The sequence below is a fragment of the Lacerta agilis genome, chromosome 14, assembly GCF_009819535.1.
Source record: "Lacerta agilis isolate rLacAgi1 chromosome 14, rLacAgi1.pri, whole genome shotgun sequence".
Lineage (NCBI taxonomy): Eukaryota > Metazoa > Chordata > Lepidosauria > Squamata > Lacertidae > Lacerta > Lacerta agilis.
In genome coordinates this window covers 20,869,434-20,887,714 of record NC_046325.1, presented here as the reverse complement: position 1 = coordinate 20,887,714, position 18,281 = coordinate 20,869,434, and the positions used below count along the sequence as shown (strand labels likewise).

The 18,281-nt window shown below is 40.5% G+C and overlaps 1 protein-coding gene across 1 annotated transcript; it reads right to left on the bottom strand.

Annotated features, from left to right (window-relative positions):
• Positions 1–133: 133 nt before the first annotated feature.
• On the bottom strand, positions 134–16,829 carry LOC117057625 (vomeronasal type-2 receptor 26-like). The gene is made up of 9 exons (XM_033168467.1): positions 16,810–16,829; positions 14,631–14,922; positions 13,376–14,212; positions 12,747–12,974; positions 11,854–11,980; positions 9,742–10,626; positions 5,140–5,378; positions 2,095–2,198; positions 134–467 (listed from the first exon to the last, which is right to left on the bottom strand). Exons 1-9 carry the CDS (start codon positions 16,827–16,829, stop codon positions 134–136), a joined length of 3,066 nt encoding a protein of 1,021 aa, XP_033024358.1.
• Between the last annotated feature and the right edge of the window lie 1,452 nt (positions 16,830–18,281).

The window sequence follows — 18,281 nt, the reverse complement described above, 5'->3', positions numbered from 1 at the left end:
CGATGGTTCTCATCCCCTTCCTGGAGGCCACTGAGTCACTGAGCAGAAACAAGGATCTCCTCAGCCAGGTGAACTTCATGGTCAGGCATCTGAAGAACTTTGTCAAATAATATCCTAAAATCAAGATGCTATGTCACAATGGTGAAACCTCCATACTTTCATGCACACAGCTTACTTGTGGTGTCTTGTGAATTTCTGAAATGGCAGCCATATTGGCAGAGATCTCAGAGAAACATCCTCCAATGATGGCTATCAGATTGTTCTGGTCGTGACACCTGAAGTTGGGGGCAAACTTCTGTTGTGTGGAAAGCAGGCTCAGAGTGGCCTTGTAAGTCATTCTTGCAGTCAAGTAGCTATTGAGGATGTGGAAACCCAAAGAGATATTTGGCAAGATGTTGGGATTCTCATTGATCTCTGTGACAGCAAATGTTAAGGCCAGGATGTGCTGGTAGTTCTTAGGCACTGAACTGTAATAAGAGTGACAGCTGTTTAATAAAATGAACATGACAATAATAAAAAGGCATTTGTACTCTTCATCATCAAACATCTTATTGCTTTCTTGAAGAACTAAATGGTCTAAATATTTTGAGATTATTCTAGAGCCTAATAGATGGTTCCCTTAACATATTTTTATGAATTATTTTTATTTAACAAAATTTATACACCACTTTATTGTGTGTTTGGGGGGAAACCCCAGCCTTACAAAGAAAAGACCCATTGTAATTCAGGGACATGGCTAAATTGGGCATATTAATTTCTAGAAGTCTACTCTGAGTTTAACTGCGGATACAACTGATGATGTCTGCGTATTTGGGGTATGCATCAAATTTCAATGAGACGTAATCTAGGCCAAATCATCCTTGTTAGGAGAGTTTTAGGAGATATCCAATATGAATCAGGCCCCCTGTAAATCTAATATAGGTCCACCCAAACGTTTGTGTTCAATTTGAAGGTCAAGGGAGAGACAACAAAAGAAGAAAAACAAATATTTATTTCCATGCACCCCTTATAATGAAAACTCAATTTTAGGGGGGTGGGAGAACAAGAGAATTGAGGTGTAATGTTATAACTTACAACTCTAGTATCAAGCCAGGGAATAATTTCATCAGGGCTCTTCTTTTTACATCCAAGCACAATGCTTTGGGAAGGATTTAGACGAAACCTAGCAGAAGCTGATTCTATGTTTTCATTGCCTTTTTTTTTTTTGACCGTGTGATGGTTGCAGCACAGAGAACAGGGCTGTGAAGACTGGTTGAGTGTGAGGAGTTTCATCATTAGACAAGGCACTAGTCTTATCATGTGTTTGTGTGTCACAGCCAAACAACAACAGCCGCAGAAAACAGTCAGTAAAAGGGGAAAATCCCTTTTTTTAAAAAAAGAAATATGCCAGGTCCTTAAAGGCTCTAGATCCAGGTAGGTAGCTGTGTTGGTCTGACACAGTAGAAATATATATAAAAAATAAAAAATTGTCTAGTAGCCCCTTAGAGACCAACTAAATTTGTTCTTGGTATGAGCTTTCGTGTGCATGTACACTTCTTCAGATACCCTTAAAGGCTGTTATTCTACTATACACTTTTTGCACATGCTCTGCAGTGTAAATTTTAATATATTTTCTCGATCCATAATCCATCCACTGAAACTCGAATGAAACACTTGCAGTAGCTGTCAATTACTTTGGTGAAGTAAAAACAAAAAAACCCTAGTAAAACAATTTTTTATTTGTAGTACCTGTAGAATCCCTACAGTTATTCTTCTAGAGGTTGTTCAGGTTTCCACCCTTACAAGAAGCTACTGTCCCTGCAAATTTAATTCAGTTCTCTTCAATGAAAATATGTTGCAGTCTCTACAATGCAACTCAGTCCAGGGTTAGTGGAAACAAGAGAAAACTCTTGGATATGTCGATCTGACACCTTGACAGCACATTGCCTCTACTTGATATCTGCTCGATGACAACAGCCTTTGATTCACTTTGGAGCAGCTGAAATATTTTGCTAAAAGATACTAAAATATCAATTTAATTAGTCTATTAGTGAGTGTGTGTGTGTGTTTCTTTTTATTCATAGAATGAGAAAAAGAACAAAATCAATGCCTTACGTGGGTTCATTAATTAACATCTGTGTAGGCTGCTCTGTGAAATCAAGGTTATCATAGTTGAAGAAGACCTGGGAAACAATCTCTCCAATAATGAAGTCACCTGGCTGGTAAAATTCATGAGGAATATGGAGGGGATCATCATATATACTGCAGTTAATGGAACGTGTCTTGCACACAGTGTGGCACAGCAGTAGAAGCAGCAGCAGCACCACCACCACCAGCATGACCCTGTTGAAGAAAACTCACATCCACATGTAGATTTCCATGTTTCCTTCTACAGCACTATATATAGAGTAGATAATCATACATGAGGAACAGATCCAGTGCTCAACAACACAAAAGTTTTTTCTCTTCTTTCAGTTTATCTTGCTGATGACATCTGTATATCCATTTTGTAAGAGGATAGAAGCTAGTAATTTTGACAATGATAGGCGTGATTATAATTTCCCCTGTGTGCTGATGCGCCTTGAAGTTGCATCATGAATTACAAAAGTACTAGGGCATCCCTTCCTCCTAGACTCTAGCACTATTATTCAACAACAACATATCAGTTTATTGTGAGGACCATGCCTTTACACAAATATCTACACAACAATGTTTAAATTCATTGCATACTGTCTCTGCAAAACCCTCCTCCCCCAAAACAGAAAGAAAAGTACAACATGAACGAGTTAAGAAGACGATGAAGGGGTCTTTTCTTTGTCATCCAGAAATCTTTCCCTGGCTTTCATGGCCTTCATCACAAAGACTGCTACCACGTGGGAAATCTGTGGGTTAGCATCAGCTAACAAAAATTTTACTCAATCTTCAGGGTTCTTTATTGAATTGGGTATGATCTGCAAAATCGCACCTCTAAAGACCGAGTAAATAGGACAATGAAAAAGATAATGTACGAGATCCTCATTAGTTCTCATGGGGCAAGGGCACAAGCGGTGCTCTACTGGGATTCTTGTAAATCTGCCAGTCAGGTATGTAGTAGGTAATGCTTGAAACCGGACCATAGTAAAAGCTCTCGAAGGGTGGGATCACCTCGTTGATGTCTAAAGAGGTGTCTCTATCAAGGATCCATTCTCAGACTTTATCAGGGCTCCACAATGTAAGAATATTAAACTTGGGTAGAGTATATCTGGATAGGATATCTAAGAGGTTTTGACGCCAAGTAGGGTTATATTGAAGAAATGCATAGGCTTGTTTAACCAATAATGTGTTCGAGGCATTTGCGAGATTGATGAAGAAATGCAAAAATCTTAAGTGGGCCCTGGCAGACACAGAAGGTAATCCTACTTCCACTCTTAGGAAAACTGCTGGAGTTCCTTAAGGGAGGCCTAGGATTATTTTAAGATAAAGAATTAGTAAGATTTTGAGCCGTTCTAGCAGCTTCTGATTCCACCCCCGAGTTCTACCCCATATAACATCTGAGGAATCACTTTTCCAACAAAAGCTTTTAGTGCCGGGATCACCAGTTGTCCTCCCCTTGTATAAAAAAACTGAGCAAAGCACCAATGGTCCTACATGTTAGAAGGGTTACAGCCTTGAAGAAGGCAAGCCAGCTAGATGTAGCCTGGAAAGTGACACCAAGATATTTAAAAGAAGGACACTGTTCAGTTGTATGTTTGTCTAAGGACCATCTGAAAGTGTGACGAGCTCTAGTAGAAAACCACAATTTTTGTTTTGCCGTAGTTTATCTTTAATGAATTGTGGGAGCAGTAAGCTGTAAGCCCCTCCAGCATGCTGTGTAGACCCCTTCGGGTGAGTGCCATGATAGCCATGTCATCGGCATATAGCAATATATTCAGATGTTTGCTTTCAAAGGTGGGAGCAGATGACTTGCACTTCGCCATATGCTGGACAATGTCATTAATATAAAAATTAAATAGGAACGGCGCTAACAGGCAACTCTGTTTAACCCCTTTCCCCAATGGCAATGGATCAGTATGATTGCCTGACAGCCCAGTTCTGATTTTAACTGTGGTATCAGTATGTAACTCTCTAAGTATTTTAAAAAGTTGTCTATCAATATCTGTTTCGTGTAATTTTTGCCATAATTTATCTCTTCAAATTGAGTCAAAGGCAGATGTAAGATCTACAAAAGCCACAAAGAGCTTACTCTTATGTGCCTTTGCATACCTGTCTATCATTGCCTGTAATACCATACAATGACCTATTGTGCTGCGGCCCTTTCTAAACCCTGCCTGTTCCGGATTAAACAGGTTAGAGTGGTCAGCCCAGTCAACCAATTTGTTTAGCAGGTAGCGAGTACAGTGGTACCTTGGGTTAAGTACTTAATTCGTTCTGGAGGTCCGTTCTTAACCTGAAATGTACTTAACCTGAAGCACCACTTTAGCTAATGGGACCTCCTGCTGCCGCTGCACCGCCAGAGCACAATTTCTGTTCTGAAGCGGAGTTCTTAACCTGAAGCGTACTTAACCTGAGGTACCACTGAGGTACCACTGTATAGAGTTTATACACAATGTCCAGGAGACTTATAAGGCAATAGTTTGACGGGTCTTGGATGTCTCCCTTCTTATAAATAGGGGCTACCAGACTCAGTTTCCAATTTGCCGGGATTTTACATGTATCATTTATTACAGTAAAAAGTTGGGCCAGAATGGCGGCCCACCATTGGGCATTTAATTTAAACACCTCCGGAGGAATCATATCCTCACCAGGAGCTTTACCATTTTTAAGTGTTTTAATTAGCTGTAAACATTCTAATTCAGTAACAGGATCCCAACCGATTAATAGATCATTTTTAAAAGGAGGAATCGGGCTCGGATTAACAATATTTGGAGCTGCATAGAGCTGGGAAAAATGTTGATACCACAAATTGGATGAGATGCTATTAGTTACAATTTTCCCTTTGAGTGAGACTCCCTGGGTGATTATTTCCCAGAATTTTTTGTCATCCCGCAATTTAATCCCCTTGTCAAGTACTGCCCATTGCTCCTTCCTATAGAGGGATTTCTTAAGTTGTAGGGTATTTTTATAGTGAGAACGCCATCTGTGAAGGTTTACCACAGAGGACAAATTCCCTTCCTGTTTTACCTTATTTTGTAGTTTCCTAAGCAGGGATCTTAGGTTCCTGCAATCTTTGTCAAACCAGGCCCTTGATTTGTTATGTTGTTTGGGAGGATTGAGGTTTGTGAGTAGCGGGAAGAGTGACTCTGAGACCCGCTGGAAAGTTGAAAAAGGGTCAGAATTAAGTAAAATACACTGGTCTCTCAGGACCAGTAAATCTGACGAATGCAAGCGTTGTTTGATTTTAAATTCCGAATTGCTGTTCCATTTACGCCTACAGGGGGCCGGAATTAGAGGTAGGTCTGCCCGGTGATGGTGTTGCAGTTCCCCAAAGTCGAGGGGAGTTAATGAGATTGCTATAGGAAGATGGTCACTCTAAATTCTATTAAAAGTGCCAAAGCCCTGTGACCTCTCCAAAAGCTTTGGGGAGACCAGGATATGGTCAATAACGCTCACACCTCTAGGTCCAAGAAAGGAAAAGAAACCCCCTGACCTATCCATATAGGTACTGTGCAGACTATACAAATTACTGGTATGTTTGAAGACAGTCTCCAATAGTGTGATGCCTGCTTTGTTCAGGACCTTATCGTTGGAGATCCAGGGAATAAACCAACCAGCCTCTGACAGGAACTGGGAGTTGGAGCAGTACATTATTAATATCATTTCCTAGCCTGGCATTCAAATCACCTGCCAGCAGGATATCCAGGCCAGATAGTTCTATTTCAGACTTCTCCAAATATAGCTCTAAACCTTCTCAGGTTTGTGACGTCAGAGAGGGGGTACCCACGGGGGGAATATAGACATTAAAGCATACAAAAATCTCCTCCTACATTGCTAGAAATGAATAAGATTTGTAGATTGTTACTCTTCACCCACTGCTGCTGCCGAACCTTACACTTTAGCTCTGTGGAAACAAGGGTGGCTAAGCCACCACTAGGTCGGCCACAGGTATTTGGTTTTATCGCAGGGGTAACAAAGACTTCGTATCCCTGCAAAGAAGGGAGGTGAAATTTGAGGCTTGGTGATCATATCCTTTAACAGATCACTTCCAATTCTTGCTGGCCTGACAGCAAAATATCCCAACCTTTTCCTCACACAATTCCCCTGTCTGGAATTTGGCTATATCTCCCCCTGGCTGTAGTTTGCCTTGTGTTCATCAGCTGTGATGCTTAGCTAAAGTATTGCAAGTTGAATAATAGCCATAAAGGCTGTCACATGAAAGATGGCGCAAGCTTGTTTTCTTCAGGGCAGGATCTGGACAAATGGCTTCAAGTTAGAAGAAAGGAGTTTCTGACAAAACAACCAGAGGAACTTTTTGACAATTCTATGATTCACCTAAATATAGGAAGTAGGTATCAGTGTTTTGGAGTGGAGGTTAATTATTGTGCTGAACCTAGCACATTCCTGTTTCAATAAAGGAGTAGGAAAGACCAATGGACTCTCTTTTCTTCACTCATTTCCTCATCCTGAGCCTTCAGTTTATAATCCTGTCAACCATCTCACAGTTCACTCATCATTACTCAAACATCATAGTCCTAACTCTGAGCAGGAGCTGGACTTCTTAAATGCTACCTTTGAATACAGCATACCTGTAGGTAAAATTCTCTATTCAGTCCCCAATTCCAAAGGAAAAAGCTCACATTTGAAGCCAAGGCAGGATACTTGGCTGTAGCAAAAACTCTTCAAAGATAGAATAGGCTTGGTTGGCCTGTATTCCTTCTTCTGCAACTGTTGTTGGTGTGAAGGATATGTAAAGTATAATGATGTTTCTGTCAGGATCATGAAAAAACCAAACAAAAAACAAGCCAACAAAATATGTGGGTGGAGAGAGACATCAGAACAACTGTCCTGGCAGTGACTTCCTATTTACTAGCAACAGTAGAGCTTTCTTATTTTACAAAAGCTGATAGATGCAACCCTGCATTCATCTTTGGTATGGGAGAGTAGACAATACAGAAGAATGAAGGCATGAAACCTGTTTAAGGTGGGTTGTGCCTGGTTCAAGTCTACTCAGAAGATTTTTAGCAGATATGTTTCCTTGGATCCATTCCAGTCTCACTCGAGGCCTGGTCATGGCACAGAAACGTCCTTGCTCACCCTGGTTGATAACACTTACCAGGAGAGAGATGCAGGTAGTTCCATCCTGCTTGTTCTCCTTGACCTCCTAATGCATTTTGATGCTGTTGAAATTTCAATTGGTCCAAATCACAGCAGCAAGATTGCTGGCTGGGAATTCCTTCAGATGTCATATGACCTCTGTTTTAAAACAGCTAAACTGGTTGCCAGTTTGTTTCTTCACCCAATTCAAGGTGCTCACACCAGCGTTTAAAGTCAAAACTACCCAGGACCCATTCCCTACACATCCTCTCTGGTACTGAGATTGGTATATGATTCCCTCTTGTTATTTCCTCCACCCTTGTAAGTTTGGTGGCTGGCAGCCTGGCTGAGGGCATTCTGTTTTTTGTTTTTTGTTTTAAAAAATTAGGGTAGCTCTCTACTACCACAGAGAACCTGCTAGACAGATACAACAAGAGCAGAAACTGGTGAGGCCATTCTCTGTAGCAGCCCCTAAGTTGTGGAACTCCCTTTTCTCAGAGGGGTTTCTAGAACCTTCATTATACAGCTTTTGGTGAATGCTGGAGATGCACTCATTCACGCTGGCATTTGATACTTCAGATGTCTATTTTTAGGACCCACCTTATCTTTATAATTCTGCTGTTAAACTGTTTTTCATATTGCATACAACAACAACAACAACAACAACAACAACAACAACAATAATAATTTATTATTTATACCCCGCCCATCTGGCCGGGTCTCCCCAGCCACTCTGGGCGGCCTCCAACAAATACCAAAATACAATACAAAGTCACAAATTAAAAACTTCCCTAAACAGGGCTGCCTTCAGGTATTTTCTAAATGACAGGTAGTTGTTTATTTCTCTGACCCCTGATGGGAGGGCATTCCACAGGGCGGGCGCCACTACCAAGAAGGCCCTCTGTCTGGTTCCCTGTAGCTTTGCTTCTCACAGTGAGGGAACCGCCAGAAGGCCCTCGGTGCTGGATCTCAGTGTCCGGGCTGAATGATGGGGGTGGAGATGCTCCTTCAGGTATACAGGACCGAGGCCGTTTAGGGCTTTAAAGGTCAACACCAACACTTTGAATTGTGCTCTGAAACATACTGGGAGCCAATGCAGATCTCTCAGGACCGGTGTTATGTGGTCCCGGTGGCCACTCCCAGTCTAGCTGCCGCATTCTGGATTAACTGCAGTTTCCGGGTCACCTTCAAAGGTAGCCCCACATAGAGCGCATTGCAGTACTCCAAGCGGGAGATAACCAGAGCATGCACCACTCTGGCAAGACAGTCTGCGGGCAGGTAGGGTCTCAGCCTGCGTACCAGATGGAGCTGGTAGACAGCCGCCCTGGACACAGAATTAACCTGCACTTACATGGACAGGTGTGAGTCCAAAATGACTCCCAGGCTGCGCACCTGGTCCTTCAGGGGCTCAGTTACCCCATTCAGGACCAGGGAGTCCCCCACACCCGCCCGCCTCCTGTCCCCCAGAAACAGTACTTCTGTCTTGTCAGGATTCAACCTCAATCTGTTAGCCGCCATCCATCCTCCAACAGCCTCCAGGCAATCACACAGGACCTTCACCGCCTTCACTGGTTCTGATTTAAAAGAGAGGTAGAGCTGGGTGTCATCTGCATATTGAGATGTGTATACACATATTGATTGTGTATTAATATTACTGTAACCAACCCTGAGACCTTACGGTGAAAGCTGGGTAATGTAATAGTAGTAGTAGTATTATATCTCCACCCCCATTGTTCAGCCTGGACACTGAGGTCCTCCTCCAAGGGACTTCTGCTGGTTCCTTCACTCTGAGAAGCAAAGTTACAGGGAACCAGGGAGAGGGACTGCTCGGTAGTGGCGCCCTCCCTGTGGAATGCCCTCCCTTAAGATATCAAGGAGAACTATACAACTTTTAGCAGACATCCGAAGGCAGCCCTGTATTGGGAAGTTTTTAATGTTTGATGTTTCACTATGTTTTTTATAAATATGCTCGAAGCTTCACAGAGTGGCTGGGAAATAGATAAAAATTATTATTAGTAATAGTAGTAATAGAAGAAGAAATAGGAATAATGAAGCACCTATGCTTGAATTCACATGAGATCCTTAGCAACAGCATTTCCAATGACACATTTAAGTAGTATTACAATAAAGCAGGGGCCCGGGGGCCAAATGCAGCCCAATTGCCTTCTAAATCCGGCCCGCGGATGGTCCGGAAATCAGCATGTTTTTACATGAGTAGAATGTATCCTTTTATTTAAAATGCATCTCTGGTTTATTTGTGGGGCATAGGAATTCATTCATTTCTTTCCAAAATATAGTCCAACCCCCAACAAGGTCTGAGGGACAGTGGACCGGCCCCCTGCTGAAAATGTTTGCTGACCCCTGCAATAAAGAGATGGATATATGCTTTCATGTTTTTTCTTGTAACCTGCTCCCTACTGTTCAGATCAGGAGCAGAACTCAGAGAAATTAATAATGGTGTACTTCCAATAAAATGCATCTAAGAGAAAAATAAAAAGAGGAAGACAGAACTCTTTCATATTTTTCTTTGCATTATATGTTCTCTACTATTTAGGTCAGGCCTCAGCACAATGATGTAGCATTTAGGGAAAAAGATGCAACCCAGTAACCCAGCACTGGAGCATAAGATGGAGAAGATCTCCACAGCCACCATGTATTTTCCTTTGGTGCTCAGATAGGTAGGAACAAAGGATAACCACACACTACAAAACAGCAACATGCTGAAAGTGATGAACTTGGCTTCATTGAAACTGTCAGGTAACTTCCTGGCTAGAAAAGCCACAATGAAACTGATAATGGCTAGAGAGCCCATATAGCCCAAAACACAGTAAAACATGGTAGCTGAATTCTCATTACAAACTAATATGATTTCCCCATAGAATGAGTGTGGGTCTGTATCTGGGAATGGAGGAGCGGTACTTAACCAAAGAGTACAAACACCAGCTTGAATGAAAGTGGAGAGAAGGATAATAGAATTTGCTGTTCTTTTGCCAACCCATTTTCTCATTTTGGCACCTGGTTTGGTTGCCATAAATGCTAAAACCACAGTGATGGTCTTTGCCAATACAGAAGAGAGGGCCAAAGAGAAGATGATACCAAAAGCCGTTTGTCGGAGAGGGCAGGTTGCCTTTCCAGGCTGTCCGATGAAGAGCAGGGAACAGAGAAAACAAAGGAGGAGGGAAACAAGAAGGATGTAGGTGAGGTTCCGGTTGTTAGCTTTTACTATTGGACTCTCCTTGTGCTTTATAAAAAGTGCAAGAACTAAAGCTGCGACAAAAGAGAGAGAAATAGCCATAATAAATAAGATGATCCCCAAATTTTCGTTGTAAGTAAGGTAGCTTATAATCCTTGGAATGCACTGAGTTTGGTTTTCATTGGCATACTGGTCTTCTGGACAATTGATGCAGGAATCCATGTCTTCAAAAATAAAAATTAAAGAAGAGGAAGAGTGATTTTAATATTCCCAAATGCAGAACAACATCTGTCTAAGGAAGCCTTAAAACCTGATGAGAGGTTTTGTTCTTTTGCAGTTCTTTTAAAATGTTAAAAAGTTGTACTGTGTTGTTTTGGAAATATTTATTTAAAATTTAAACCACCATTATATCCATGCAGTTTACATTCTCCTAAGAAATAAATACTAGATATCTTTTGTTATGAAAATGGCTGGATATTTCTATATATGTTAATTTTTATTTTTGGGTGGTCTAGTGTTTTCTAAATTAGTTAATTTTATAAGTTAATTTGTTTTTAAGGGGAGGTTGGTAGGGCTGCTATGGGACTAAGTCCTAGTCAACAGAATGGCTTGGGCAGGTTCCAGTAGGGGAGTTCTATTGGGACATCTAATCTGAGTGATCACAAGCAGGAGGAGTTGTCTGAGGGCCAGATCATGCCATTACTAAGGAGGTAGGTTTAGTCATTGTCTGAAGGTTATCCCTGCTTTTGGGTCTGATCCTGACTAGAAGGATACATGTATTAAAAAAGGTGTCTCATATGAAACTTAAAGTGGCACTGTGCAATGCTAGGCCAATGATTCCCAAGACCACTGCCATCCAGGGCTGGGCAATGGGCCATTGCCAGAGTGGTACATACTCTAGTTATCTCCCTCTTGGATTATGGCAATGTGCTGTGTAGGGTTACCTTTGAAGGTGACTTGGAAACTACAACCAATCCAGAATGCAGCAGCTAGACTGGTGACTGGGAGTGGCTGCTAGGACCATATACCGGTAACATCAGCCCTAAAGGATCTACATTGGATACCAGTACATTTCCAAGCAAAAGTCAACGTCTAAATGGCCTTGGCCCTATATACCCGAAGGAGTGTTTCCACCCCCATTGTTCAGACTGGCTACTGAGGTCCAGTTTCAAGGGCTTTCTGGTAAGAAGTGAAGTTACAGGGAACCAGGCAGTGGGCCTTCTTGGTAGTGGCACCTGACATGTGGAATGCCTTCACATCAGACCTTAAGGACATAAACAAGTATTTGACTTTTAGAAGACACCTGCAGCCATGTATATTGAGGTTTGAAATGATATTTCATTGTATTTTTAATATTTTGAATGGAGCCACTAAGAGTGGCTGGGGCAACCCAGTCAGATGGGTTGCATTATAAGTAATAACCTTATTGTTATTGTTATTCTGTTTCCCACCTTTCTTATTAGAGATCATCCCTTCTGGACATGGCACACAATCATAGCAGCAAAATTTCGCTCCCTCCTTCTTTTTCCTGTTGTTGCCAGGATAGCAGTTGTCATTACACACAGAAACTGGTAGTACCTGCACAGAAACATGATGGATGATGAGAAATAATGGTGAGGGAGGGAGTTGTTTGTTTTCTAAGAATGGTAGGTTTGCAATTAGTGAAGAAAGCTTTAGATCATCCAGTCTTATATTACTGTCCATCCATTGAAGCTATTGGTATAGGACTGAGCTTTAGGGGGAAACCATAAGTGATGGTGGTATGTGATTACATGCCTGAGCTATTCTTCCCCTATATGTACCAATGATTTACTAATGAAATGAAATGAAATGAAATGACATTTATAAAGCCTAAACCTCTTCAGAGCTGCTTTCCCCACACCCAGTTAAACATGATTAACTAGAATAATGCTCCTGAGGAAGACCCTTTCAACTATATTGCTGCTCTTATGCCCAGAATTTAGACATAACTAGCAAGCAATAAAGGCCCCTTGTAATTGAAAATGAGTTTCGGAAGTATGAAGAGATTTCAGTGATATTTTTCAATAAGACGTAATAAAGACAATTTAATCTGCTTCATATGACATAATGTGGCAGCAATTCCAACAGCAATTTTCAGGGGTGTGTTTGTCAGGGTTTCCTGTGTTCTTTGAAAACTGATTCTCTGAAAATGCAGGTAAAGATCAAAGAGATATCATTACTCTGTCTATATGTCTTTAGAAAGAAAGGGAGGATCTTTAGAATATCAAGGAGATTATAATACCTAAAGAGTAGCCAGAAGAATTAACTGGTCTGATGAACATTTTGTCTCTTATATACTCAATAGTTTGTCATTATGTCTCACCTGATTAAAGCTTTGGTGCCATACAATTTGGTCATCATGAATGGTTAACTCTTTGCCTTGAGGAGCCTGAGGGTCTAGTGTTCCAACTTTTACTCTAACTACTGACGCATTAGGAAACATCATCCAATTTGTAACGTCAAACCCGGTTACTAATTCTCCATTGCTATCAAAATGTATTGTTTCTCCAACACTGTTATTGAACATGGTGAGCTTTAGAAAGTGATGGATCTATATTCAAAGAAAATCCAAAGACAGGAAAGACTAGGTCTTGAAATAATTTCAGTGAGCTTCACAAAGGCCTATCATACTACTTTTGCAGGGTGGTGGGGGGCGTATATGTTGTGATTCTATATTTCTAGTAGCCTTCATTTGTCACAATTTCAATCTTCACTATTTCATAATAAGCTAGCATTAACTAGCCAAATGGATTCATAAATAAGAACAGCATAAAACAGAGAGAACACCAAAATATTTTAAGTGAATGGCTTTTTAAAATTTTGGTTCATTAATTAGCTTGCATTAAAGAGAGAGAGAGAGAATGAGAGTTGTAATAACCAGAGAGAGAGAGAGAGAGAGAGAGAGAGAGAGAGAGAGAGAGAGAGAGATGTAATAACCTGCCATGGTTGCACCTTCTGAAACACCAATCTCCAATCTTCTAACAAACTTCTATGCTTCAATCTCAATCTGTATAGGTCATGCAAAGCATGTGCCACAGCATAGACAGCATTGTAGACACTGTAACTATGGCCAGTCATCTTCATTTCAAACAAAATACCAGGAATGTTCTCCAGCTTCTCCTCCCCAGTACATGTTTCCTTATAGGTTTCCTCCTGGTTATTTAATGAACAGCTGAATGCCTGTTCCCAGAAGTCCTGGATAAATCCATCTCCTTTCACCCCAAAAGGCGTTATCTCCTCAATAAACTTTTGGAAACCTGGTGGTGGATTTGAGTGAGCAGTGAAGGATATGGAACCATGGAAGGTTTGCATATCCCAATTCTTCTGAATGGACACTGATGTGAAATCCCAGTGTGATGTAACAATCCACACTTTACCAAGAGGAGGCCATTCCATATAGGTTGCTATAAAAAGAAATATTCTCACAATCTGAAAGGATGGAGTTTCTCCATATACAAAAAATATATTGACTTTTTCCTCAAAGAAAACTTCATAATTTTTAAACTGCTTTAAAATCAAGTCAATCATCTCATCCACATAATCCCATTTTGGCATTCTTACTATGAAGGCATAACAGATTCCATTTTGAGCAAGCATTGGCATCATTGTTTGTAAAAACCTGTCCCCTTTGTCATCATCCACAGCACCAACTCCAACCCATTTCCACCCAAAATGCTGAAGTAATCTCACAACTCCCATTTGCTGGTAGGATTCAGTTGGGACCATTTGGTACAGAAAAGGGAATAGCATTTTGGAACTTTTTAATGGCAAGAATGATCCATAAGGGAGCTGAAAGAAAATGTATAAGAATTTTTGGAATTAATCTTGTCCTTTAGAATTAGAGTTCTACTGGATTGCATTTATCCAATTGTCATTCATGTATGTCAGCAAACATGGTCATTTGGGTTTACAAATGCAAGCAAAAGGAATTTCTGAAGTTTTGTATTTTAGGATCACAAGCCAGGCACAATCTCAGGGAGGGTTCAACCTGATTCAGATAATTGAACTATTACTATCTAGAATAGGACTAGTAATTGAGTAAAGTTTTCAAAGGAGCTGTGAGTCCACCTGCAGCTTTCATAATCAAGACTCAATTTAAACAATCTGCTTACCAAAATATCACTAGGAGCATGGCCAAAACTATTTTCATAAGAGCAAGATAATATGCCATATGTGCACGCTTCATACCCTCATACACACAGCTTACCTGTGGAGTTTTGTGGGTTGCTGAAATGAAAGCTATATTGACAGAGATCTCAGAGAAACATCCTCCAATGATAGCTATCAATTGGTTCTGCTTGTCACAACTGAAGTTGGGAACAAACTTCTTTTGTGTGGAAAGCAGGCTCAGTGTGGCCTTATAAGTCATTCTTGCAGTCAAGTAGCTATTGAGGATGTGGATACCTAGAGAGACATTTGGCAAGATGTTGGGATTCTCATTTATCTCTTTCACAGCAAATGCCAAGGCCAGGATGTGCTGGTAGCTCTTGGGCACTGAACTGTAATAAAGGTGACAGCTGTTTAAAAAAAAAATCACCACCAGAACAACCAAAAATGCATTTGTACTCTTCAGCATATTTTATCTAAACGTTTTCAAGATTGTGGCAAACTTTAGAACCATAGAAAATAATAGACTTAAAAAGAATTGAGATCTAAAATAAGTTTTGTAGAGAGAATGGGAGAGAAAAGAGAATTTGTCTTACACAGGTTCGTCAATCAAGATCTGTGTAGGCTGTTCCTTGAAAATGAGGCTATTATAGTTTAAGAAGACTTGGGAAACCATCTCCCCAATGATGAGGTCACCTGGTTGGTAAAATTCATGTGGAATAGGGAGGGGATCATCATATATGCTGCAGTTAATGGAATACTTCTTGCATACAGCATGAGACAGAAGTACAAGCAGCAACACCACCATAAGCATGATCCTGTTGAAAAAGTTTCACCTCCAAATGAACATTCTTGTGTTTACATCTAAAATAGTATACATGGTTATTTTCCTTTTACCTACAGACTGACTTGAATGTATCTAATGGTGTCTGTAAACCATCTCCTCATTTTATACTCTATAATGATTCTCTTTAATCAATGTTTCCAAACAGCATACTCTATTTATCTCCTCACTTTCCCCTCTGTGAGAATTAAAATCTTCATATGTTCCTGTTCAACTAGAAATATCAAAAGCTTTTCATTGGAATACAAATAAAGGAAGTGTAATACTGAAAATTCTCCATGAGTTTGTCCAAAAGAATGTGAATTGCATTACAGGGAGGTGGTGTTATGGTTCAGAATAGCTAACCAAAGAGGTCAAGATTTCCCCAGTCAATTTTTGGCAAGGGGAAAGAATGAGGACAGGAATATTAACACTATACTTTTTGAAATTTAAAATTGTGACAGAATCAGTTGATGTATGCTCTAACATGTATAGGGAAATAATCAAAAGAAAATGACAGAGTCCTGCCTATGCCTATATCCAGTGCTCAAGAATACAAGGTATTTATATGTTATTTTCCAGATTCTGATTGTTGAAGAGGCTGGATGCTGGTAATTTTGACAATGATTGGTGTGATTAAAATCTCCCCTGTGTATTGATGTTCCTTAAAGTTGTGCCATGAATAACAAAAGTACTACATGTATTTTTCTACCTAAACTCTACAGACATTATTTTCTTTTCTGAGGGGTAACAAATGGCCAGGGTACTTAGTTGTACACTCCTTTCATCCTGGACTAGAGTTAAATTCACACAAATAGACACTCACTTAAGGGCCAGGAAATCTAAGGCTCAATGTTGTCATGATGGGACTATCTTTTTTTATCTGAACTTTTCAAATTCTTGCTTGTCCTGTTTATTGTTTTCGTTACTACATTTTAAAAATTATTAGCAGTATTAATTTATGCAATACTATATATGTTTGTTCATTTCTTTATTACATTTATATACCATCTTTATCTTCCAAGGATCTTGACATGGTGTACATAGTTTTCCTCCCCCCCTTATTTCATCCTCACAACAACCCTGTGAGGTAGGTTAGGCTAAGGTCCCCCAGTGAGCTTCATGGCTGTGTAGTGATTCAAACCCTGCTAGTTCCTAGTACAACACACTAACCATTACACCACACTGTGTGCCCATTGCATTACTTCAGGAAGAAAGGAAGAAAAATCTTTAGCCCTAAATTTTGATTGTGTGTATGTTTCAACAAAGTCAAGAAAATCTTTAATAATAAAAAAAGTTTCAATTCCTAGGGGTTTCCCGTAAACCATTCTATGCATTGACAAAATGCACACACATACTGTATGGTTGCACGGGCCCAATTCAAAGTGCTAGTTTTGACCTATATAGCCTTAGGACCACAATACCTCAATGACTACCTCTTCCCATGTAAACCTACCTGGATTCTGTGATCGTCATCTGAAGCCCTTGAAGGGCGGTATATGAATTTAATAAATAAATAATAAACCTTGACTATGGGCACCATCAATCAGGCTAGGCCACCTACCACCAGTGCCACACTCAACCACATCTTTTCCTCTAGCGGAACAAGCATTGGAACAAGTTCTATACACCTAAAACAGTTTGTGTGTAGAGATTACCCATGAAAGAAGGATTTCTTTGTAGAGAACTTCTAGCTGTCTAAAACTTTATATGCATAAAGCTTCTTCCAAGGTCATGATATCATAGAATTGTAGAGGTGGAAGGAATCTTGAGGGTCATCTAGTCCAACCTCCAACTTCCTGCAAAGCAGGTTCATTGACTATGCAGACCATGGGGGAGTATGGTAAAGGCAGGTGGGTACATCAGTGATTGGTAGTGGCAGATTGTTTGTCCCCATGATCCCACATATACAAAGGGATGGGGAAGGATTTAGGTTGCTCTTTGGTTTAGAGCAAACATGCTGGACTCGGACATCTGGGACATCTGTGTGCACCAGAATGTAGATATGCAGAATCTATGAACTAATCTGCAGACAGCTCTGACAAAAAAACTTGCAACATGTGGTCCCATTTTGAGAAATTCTACAAAGAAGAAGAAGGGGGTGGTGGTTTCTCCTACGTACTTGCCACCTTGTAAACACAGTACTTTATTATTACTTTGGTAAAAGTATGGTATTTTAAAATTGATTTCCTTGTTAAAAACAAACAAGCACATGCCTAAATGGAATTAAACAGGGGATGGTTACGTGAATGTGAAATGGACACTGGACAGACATAAGTAGGTTTGTCAATCAAAATCCCTGTGTTCCTTCAATGTGCGCAGGCGTTCATATGAACTTCATAATTCCTTTCACTACAGAGCTGCAGCTCAATGATCACTGTGTGGGATTAGAAGAATATTGTCTGAACCATGAGTGATGTACTGTAGTGATTGTCTGAACCGCGAGTGATGTACAAGAACTGTAACATCTACTCAGAGCAGAGGATAAGGTTTTGGCTCCATCTTAATTGAAATATGGCAAACCTAACAGAGGACACAATCTTGCTGCTCTTCTCTGACTGAGAGGAGGGGTCTCCTGTAGAACCATTTTCTTTCCAGTCAGCTGGAACCACTGGTGGCTGAGTACAGTGAGGGGCCTTCAAAAATCATCCAGATCCCCTGAAGAAGTGAGTCTTACTGCATTGCAATTAAGCCAACATCTGTAAGGCTTCACTTGGAGATAGGCCTCTGCAGATTTAATGGCTCACAAAGCTACCATATCAGAGCCTTAGGTAATCTTAGCGCCTTAAGCAGCTGACAGGACACTTTTGGGGCACTTCGTGAGCCTCATAGCAAAAGGCAGTTAGTTTTGCTGTCCTTTTTGGCTGGTTGCCCCCTCCTCCCCTTTCTGTTGCCGCCTCAGTCTCTGTCCTCTCATCAAATCAAAAT

What these genes read in the sequence shown, in the direction of transcription:
- LOC117057625 (XM_033168467.1), bottom strand. Translation starts at nt 16,829, where the DNA reads ATGACGATCACAGAATCCAG. An exon ending in ATGACGATCACAGAATCCAG is followed by an intron (nt 14,923 to 16,809) that starts GTAGGTTTACAT and finishes CCTTTATTACAG; the next exon opens with TTCAGTGCCCAAGAGCTACC. An exon ending in AAATAGTAGAGAACATATAA is followed by an intron (nt 5,379 to 9,741) that starts TGCAAAGAAAAA and finishes GTAGGCGTAAAT; the next exon opens with GGAACAGCAATTCGGAATTT.